We start from the raw sequence: 7,656 nt of genomic DNA on the forward strand, positions 1-7,656 counted from the left end.
AGGGTGAGGGGGCCTGGCAGGAGGGAGTCCTTTCCTGCCGGGCAGGGCTCTCTTCCCCCCACCCCCAACCTATTGTTCCTGGCTCAGGAAAAGGCATATTTCCCCCATGAGGTCACAGGCCAGCCAGAGCTGCTCTCTTGGGGAGGTGGGAGCTGCCTGGGCAGAGCAGGGGCCCTGTCCCTCCAGCGGGTTCTTCCTTCTCTGCTTTAGCCTGGGGCTGACGGGCACCTCCTCCACCCTTCCCCGAGTCTTGGCCGGCCTTCAAGGCCAAAAGAAATGCCACCTCCTCCAGGCCGCCTCCTCTGCGTGCACAGGCACGGTGAGGCCACGTTCACGGCACTCAGCCCGGCAGCCTCGATGGCCTCACGGAGAGTCCCAGAAGGCCCGGATGTGGAGCCAGGAGTCCAGAACTAAGCCCCGGCCACCACCACCACGGAAGCCTTTCCTCTCTGAGGCCTACATCCTCCTCTGGACGGAGCGCATCGCGAGCGCTGGCCCGAGTTCCGCTGTCGAGGCCGGTTTGCCTGTGCTCCCTTGCTGGCCTCTTGCCCCGTCCCCGGTCCCTGCTCCCAGGGGAGGGTGGCCGGCCCGGCCCGGACCCCGAGCCCCCTCTGCCACTCCGCCCACAGGAGGCAGCGGGCCCGGCTTTCCCCCACTCACGTCCCCTGGGCCGGCGTCACCCGCCCGCCTGGTGCCAGCTTCGGCGGACGAGTGAGGGACGGCAGCCGGGCCTCTGCGAGCTGGCACCCTGCGGCGGGCGGCCGGCCGAGACCTCCCGGCACCTGGGAGCCTCGTCGGTGTGGCTGGAGACGCCGTCTCCCACCCGGCCGTCTGCGGAGCCCAGACCAGACCTTCTGCCGGGCAGATCGCGCGTGTTGAATTCGAGGGCCGCGGTGGGTCCCTCTCGGGGCCGGGCCACCCGGCAGTGCCCTGCCGGCCGCGCCTCTGGCTCTCCATCTCCGATTTCCTGCTTCGGGCAGATAAGCTTCTCAGAGATTCTTTCCCTTCTGCTCGGCCTGGTGTGGGAGAGGCCGGGGCCGTTTCCCACACTCTCAGGCTCCGGCCCGCCTGGCCCTCAGGTTCTGGTTCCTGACATCCTTCGCTGAACTCAAATGTTTATTTTCTTATTTTGGTGAAAGACACAGAACATAGGGGCGCCTGGCTGGTTCAGTCGGTAGAACATGCAACTTTTTTTTTTTTTATTTTTTTAAATGTTTATTTTTGAGAGCGAGAGAGAGACAGCACGAGCAGGGGAGGGGCAGAGAAAAAGGGAGACACAGAATCGGAAGCGGGCTCCACGTGAATTCAGGTCCCATGTCGGGTGTGGAGATGACTTAAAAAAAATTAGGGGTCCCCTGGGGGGCTCAGTTGGCTCAGGTCACGGTCTCTCGGTTCATGGGTTCGAGCCCCATGTCGGGCTCTGCTGACAGCTGGGGGCCTGGAGCCCGTTTTGGATTCTGTGTCTCCCTCTCTCTGCCCCTCCCCCTCTTGTGCTCTCGCTCACGCTCTCTTTCTCTCTCAAAAATAAATATTAAAAAAAAAAAAGACCCGGAACACGAAATTGATCATCTTAACCGTTTGTTTGTTTTTTTTAACGTTTATTTATTGAGAGTGAGAGAGAGACGCAGAGTATGAGCAGGGGAGGGGCAGAGAGAGGGGGAGACACAGAATCGGAAGCAGGCTCCGGGCTCCGAGCCATCAGCCCAGAGCCCGACGCGGGGCTCGAACTCACAGACCGCGAGATCACGACCTGAGCCGAAGTCAGTCGCTCAACCCACTGAGCCACCCGGGCGCCCCTAACCGTTGTTAAGCGTGTGGTGCAGTGGTTCAGGTGCAGTCTCCGTACTGTGCAGCCGTCCCCACCACCCAGCCTCAGAACTTTCCATCTTCCCCAAACTCCGCATCCAGGAAGCACCACCGTCGCCTCCGCCATCCTGGGCTCAGGGTCCTGCTCCCCTAGAAACTGCTTCTGCCCCCGGGAGCCTCCACCCGCGGCCCTGTGCCCGGGGCCGGAGCAGGGGAGCCTCTGGGAGGTCATGGGGTGCGTGGTGGGGGAGGGGCCGAGGACGGGTGCAGGTGGCCGGGCTGTCAGGAGGATGGACGTGGCTTGGCTGGGACGAGGGAGTGCCACCCTCTCTGGGGAGCTGTGGCGGGTCGCTGTGGCTCAGAGAGAGAGAGAAACGACCTGGGGGCTGGGAAGTGCGGCCCTTGGGGCACAAAGAGGAATGTGAGGAGCCTTTGCCGTCAACGCATTTCCCTCCTGCCTCTTGGGCCGGGTCGGATGGATTTTTTTTAACGAAAATGTGCGCTTGCTGTACAACGTCGTATTTCTGGTCGAGCCGGTGCCACGGCCAGTGTGTGATGGAGGGGGCGGTGCCCAGGCTTGGGGCGGCTCCGGGTGTGGAAGGTGACCTGGAGCGCCCCCCCTGGGGTTCCTGGGGCCTCCGCGAGCCTGGGGTGATAGGAGGGGCTTAGCGGTGGGTGGGACGGACTCGAACCCTGGCCCTGCACCTGGTCCTCCCTTCAGTGTGGCCCTCCGATGACTCTTCAGGCAGGACGTGCGAACCCCGTCGCACAGACGTGGGAACAGAGGCCTGGAGCTGCCCACGGCTGCACGGTCAAGGGTCTGCCCCCCAGGCCGCGGCCCCTCCTGCCCTCCCCTGCAGCTTCTCTGCTTGCCCAAGGTCCCGGCCTGGGGACAAGGCGAGGACAGGGGACAGGCAGAGGTGTGCGCAGCCCCTGCTGGTGACCACAAGCCTGGGCGTGTCGGCAGGTTCTCCCGGGTCTCAGCGGCCTGTGTTCTCCGGGAGCCCCTCCTTTGCCGCGGCCTCCAGGGGTAGGAGGGGCTCCAGCTAAGGCCTGTCTGAACAGCAAGGGGGGCAGAACGGACCCGGAGGAGACCTGTGCCCCCCCCCCCCCCCCCGCCCCACCAAGGGAGGAGGGATCTCCGTCGCCACCTGGTGACCGGAAGGTGCAGACCTGGCCACGCCCCCAGGGGGCCCCCCTGCTCGAGACTCAGGTCGGGTCAGTGGCCTCCTCCCCGAGGCACTGTTATCCTAGCCTATCCTTTTCCCAGAGCAGATGCCACCCCTGCGCCCCCCCCGCCCCCCCCCAAGGAGGCGGTCTGTGCAGCCAGATGGGCAAGTTTGAGTCAGCTTGTTTGGGCTCTGGCTGTCCACACGGCTGCCACCTGGACGTCCGAGTCCTTGCGGGGTCGCGGCTCACGCTTGGGGGCCGGTGGGGGGGCAGAGAGTAGGTCCCGGGACAGCTTGTAAACTCTGCCTCTGGTGGGAAATAGAGCGGGCTCCGTCGGCTTAGCCACACGCGTCTGAGCTGCGAGGCCGGGTTGCTCAGGAGGGGACGGATTCGTGGTAGGCGCCGCTGCCCTCGGCGGGCTGCGCCGTCCTCCCGGGCCGCTTGCCACCGGAGGCGGTGGAGGAACGGGTGGCAGGGACGGCTCCGCCCCGGGGGCCCCTCCGGTGGTGCCCACCTGCCCTGCCAGCCCGCTCTCGGGCACCGCAGGAAAGGCTGAGTGGGCCCCCGGTTCCCTGGCGACGACACCCACATCAGGACGTCATCCCCTGACAGGCCTTGGTTCCCGGGGCCCGGCCCAGCCCCGGGTCCCCCGGCCCCCCGGCCGCCCTCGGTCAAGGTAGCGTCCAGCTGTGCCGGGTGGAGGGCGTGGGGTCGAGGGCAAAGGCGGGGACAGGCCGTGGGCACACGCACGGCTCTCAGAGGCGGAGACAGGAGCCAGGCCGCCGGCTGGGAGCCCCACGATCCCGCTCACGGAGAAGTGGGACCGAGAGGCCGCGGGGTGGCCGGCGTGTCCCCGCGAGCACGCGAGTTAGGGCTCTGAGCGCTGACTGCGGAGGTCAGTTGTGCTGTGTGCACCTGAAACTGTAGAATTTTACAAAGGAAGGAAAGTCAGCACGTTGTCACTGTCCGCCCGTGGGGGGAGGGCACCCCTCGGTGCCCCTGAGACACGGGCGGACAGGACGAGGCCCCAGCATCTGCACGAGAGGATCACAACATGGGACGTTGGTAAAAAGAACTAGTTGTAGGAGGATACAGTGTGACATTGTGTGTGCTGAGTGACAGGTGACACGTGTGGAGACATGGCGTGACAGCGGACATGTGCTCTGACAGGTGACACGTGTGTTTGGGGACACGGCGTGACAGTGGACATGTGCTCTGAGCGACAGGTGACGTGTGTGGTCTGGACACGGTGTGACAGCGTGAATCCTGAGCGATGGGTGACGTGCCACACGCTAAGTGAGGTTGCTCACACGTGGAAGGAGGCAGCCGGCCTCACACGGTGACAAGCAGGCAGCGTCTGGGGGGGATGCTCTGTGGTGGCCGTACCGAGGCCCGGGGTTAGAGCGATGCTTAACGGGGATGTCCAGTGGACTGGGGGGGGGATGATGTTGGGGGCTTGATGTCAGGGGGGATTATGTCCGGGTGATATTTAGGGGGTGATGTCTGGGGTGATATTTGAGGGGTAACATTGGGAGGCAATGTCCAGGGGTGATATCTAGGGGACAGCGTCTGTGAGCAAAGTTTGGGGTGATATCTGGGGGGCTGTGTCTGGGGGTGAAGTTTGGGGTGATATCTGGGGGGCGGCGTCTGGGGGTGACGTCAAGGATGGTGTTTGAGGGGTGATGTTGGGAGGCACTCTACAGGGCGATCCTTGGGGGGCGGCGTCTGGGGGTGTCCGGGGCACGGGCTGGGCGCCCCGCGTGGCTGAGCTGACCGCCCTCTCCTCCCCTGCAGCCTGCCTGTGCCGCTTCAACGCCCTGTCTCTGGTCTACCTGCTGTTTCTGCTGCTGTTGCCCTGGTTCCCGGGCCCCTCTCCGCACAGCGTCCCAGGTAAGGGCTTGCAAAGTGGCTCCTGCTGGGGGTGGGGGGTGGGGACTCGTCCACAGGACCAGCCGGGCCTCCAGGGGCCGGGGCGCCGCGTGCTCCCCGGAGGCCCCGGGCAGTTCAACGGCCGGGGTAGAGGAAGCGTGGTCCCAAGCTCCGTTGTTTTCCATTGTCGACCTTTGGCTAAGTTCAGAATCTTTTCTCTCGCCGTGTGTTCTGGGGTCTTGGACGGATCTCCCCTTGTCCCTGGGGCTTCCCGGGCACTGTGAGACGGGCCGTCTTCCTGCGGGCTCCCTCTCCTGTTCCCCACGCCGCCCCCCCCCCCCCGAACCACTGTGCCCGTTGAGGCTGCGGCCAACCCCTTATATCCAGCCGCCCCTGCCCCCACCCCCCGAAGTCAGGCTCCTGCCATCTGCGTGAGCTCCGTGGGGTTCGGGTTATGGCCAGCCACCCTGTCGTGTGGGTGGCTGGGCACTCGAGGCCCCGTCTGGGGTCCTGACCCCTGGAGGGTGGGCACGTAGTCTCCTGTGTCCACCAGGCACACAGACGTGGGGAACCCAGCAGGGGCTGTGCCCACAGGAGGGTCTGGAGGCGGGCTCACGGCGCGGAGCCATCCCCGAAGGCCGTCGCCCCGTCTCGGGAGCCCCGTGCGGGAGGGCAGGCAGGCCCGCTGTGAACAGGTGCGGACCTGCAGCCAGGTGACACGGGGACAGATGGAGTCCAAACTCTCACCCTGGGCTCCGGCCGCCTCTGTCCGCGTGCATCAGTGTCCATACCTGTCCCAGCTGTTCAGGGAGCTCTGCCCCCCGTGGGTGGGAAGGTCCCCTCGGAGCTGGAGGGGGGACGGGCCACCGGGAGAAGCGGGCCGTCAGCAGCATGAGCGCCAGCGCCCGGCAGAGACGGGTGAAAAAGCAGCCCCAGCCGGGCCGAGGTCCGTGTTGGCCGTGACAGCTGAGGACCCGCGAAGGGAGGCGGGCCACAGGCGCCACCTTCTGAGGCGCCGGGTGTAGCTGCTGGCTGCTTCCGGGCCTCGGAGGCGTCTGAGCCTCTTGCGGCCGCTGGAGCACAGCCTCGTCCCTCGGGCGGGGGGTCGGGAGACCAGCACGGGCCTCGCGGGCCGGCATCGGTGTCACGGGCCCCGTTTCCTTCTGGAGGCTCCCGGGAGGATCCGTTTCCTCAACTTTCCCGGCTTCTAGAGGCATCCACGGCCCCTCCCTCCGTCGCCCAAGCCAGCAACGGCCCGTCGAGTGTCACCTCGTCACGTTGACTCTGGCCCTCCCGCCACCGTCCACCGTTAGGACCCTGTGGTGACACTGGCCTTCCCTGGGGATCCAAGGTCAGCCCCTGTTTTCAGGTCGGCTGCTTGGCAGCCTTGGTTCCCCTCTGCCCCGTAAGGAAGCGTGTTCACAGGGTCCGGGGATTGGGGTGTGGACATCGAGGGAGGGGGCAGGTGTCATTCTGCCCCCTACGGGCTGGCTGGTCACCCCTCCCTAGCCTGTGACATCTGGTCCAGCTCAGGCCGCAGGGTCTATACCTCCCACAGGTCCTCCCCCGCCGGGCGCCCCCCTCTTCCTCCCGTCCGTCCGTCCGTCCGTCCGTCAGGCCCACCATCCGTCCACCCGTGGAGCCAGTGCCTGTATTCGCGGGCCGCCCGATGGGCAGTGGGGGGAGGGGTCCGCTGGGGAAGGGGTAGGGAGCGCTGCGGAGACTTTCCTGCCTGACCTCCGTCTGTCCATCTGTCCACCCTCAGCGGCCCTTCAGGAGCAGGGAGGCTGCCTGGATTTTCCGAGTGGGAGAGAGGAAAGCAGGGAGGTGCCGGGGCGCCTGGCATCGGGTTAGGGCTGGCTCGGAGGCTGGACATCTGGCGGAAGGTCTGACGCCGCCTGGGCCCCGAGGGTGCTGACCCCTGGCCCCGTCCCCTGTCCCTGTGCCTGGGGGTCAGGGCCGGGCCATCTGCTTCACATTTAGGGACTTAACACCTGTCCCGCCTCAGGACAAAGCCCACCCTGGGGCTGGCCCCGCCCTGCAGGTACTCCTGCCCTCTCCCTGGGGGTGGATGGCGGTGTGAGTCCCCAGGGACTCCTGTCACCCTCCTGCCGCCTCCTGTGAGAAGAACCTCCTTCCCAGGGCTCGGGGCTCAGGCTCGTGAGGTGCCCCCTGTCCTGTCCCCTTCCTACCCCCACCTCTCTGGAGCCTTCTGGGTGTGACTGCGGGCGCTCCTCCCCCAGCTTCTTAGCACACTTCCTGGAACATCCCCAGGAGCCGCTCCAAGGGTCCCCCCCCACCCCAGCCCCGTGCACCCAGGGGCCGGGTCCCATCAGGAGAGGGGGCGTCTGCAAACAGCTGGCCCCAAGAGGGTGTGCGAGTGAGGCCTTCGGGGGTGCGGTGGGTGGGTGAGGAAGGAAGGCCCAGAGGGCTGAAGGGCGGCAGTCGACAAGGTACCCTCCCTGCTGAAGGCAGGGACGCCCCACAGTGTGGGGGATGGAGCGGCCGCTATGAGGGCGGTTTGGGGGGCCGCAAGCCCGGGATTCCCGCTGTGGGTCAGATTCTTTGTACAAACCCCCTCTGGGAAGCCCCGCCCGCTGCCTCTGCCCCCCGGGTCCACAGCCCGCCAGCCCCACTTCCTGGAGAGCCCGACCCCCTGGTCCTTTAGGGTGGGTGGTTTCTGCGCGCCTCTCCCCTGCCGTGGACACGGTGGGGGGGGTCGCGGCCTGTGTGTGCGGGCCTCGAGTGGCCGGGCGAGTGGCATTCGGGCCCCAGGACAGGAGCTGGCGGAACCTTCCGGGCCCCCCGGCG

The 7,656-nt window shown here is 66.3% G+C and overlaps 1 protein-coding gene across 1 annotated transcript in view; it reads left to right on the forward strand.

Annotated features, from left to right (window-relative positions):
- Positions 1 to 6,916: 6,916 nt before the first annotated feature.
- The window catches only part of PIEZO1 (piezo type mechanosensitive ion channel component 1), a 10,994-nt gene continuing 10,254 nt past the window's right edge, over positions 6,917 to 7,656 (forward strand). Inside the window, exon 1 of the mRNA XM_032591433.1 lies at positions 6,917 to 6,924. Coding sequence (XP_032447324.1) covers positions 6,917 to 6,924 — 8 coding nt within the window. The remainder of the gene's footprint in view (positions 6,925 to 7,656) is intronic.

The sequence above is a fragment of the Lynx canadensis genome, chromosome E2, assembly GCF_007474595.2.
Source record: "Lynx canadensis isolate LIC74 chromosome E2, mLynCan4.pri.v2, whole genome shotgun sequence".
Lineage (NCBI taxonomy): Eukaryota > Metazoa > Chordata > Mammalia > Carnivora > Felidae > Lynx > Lynx canadensis.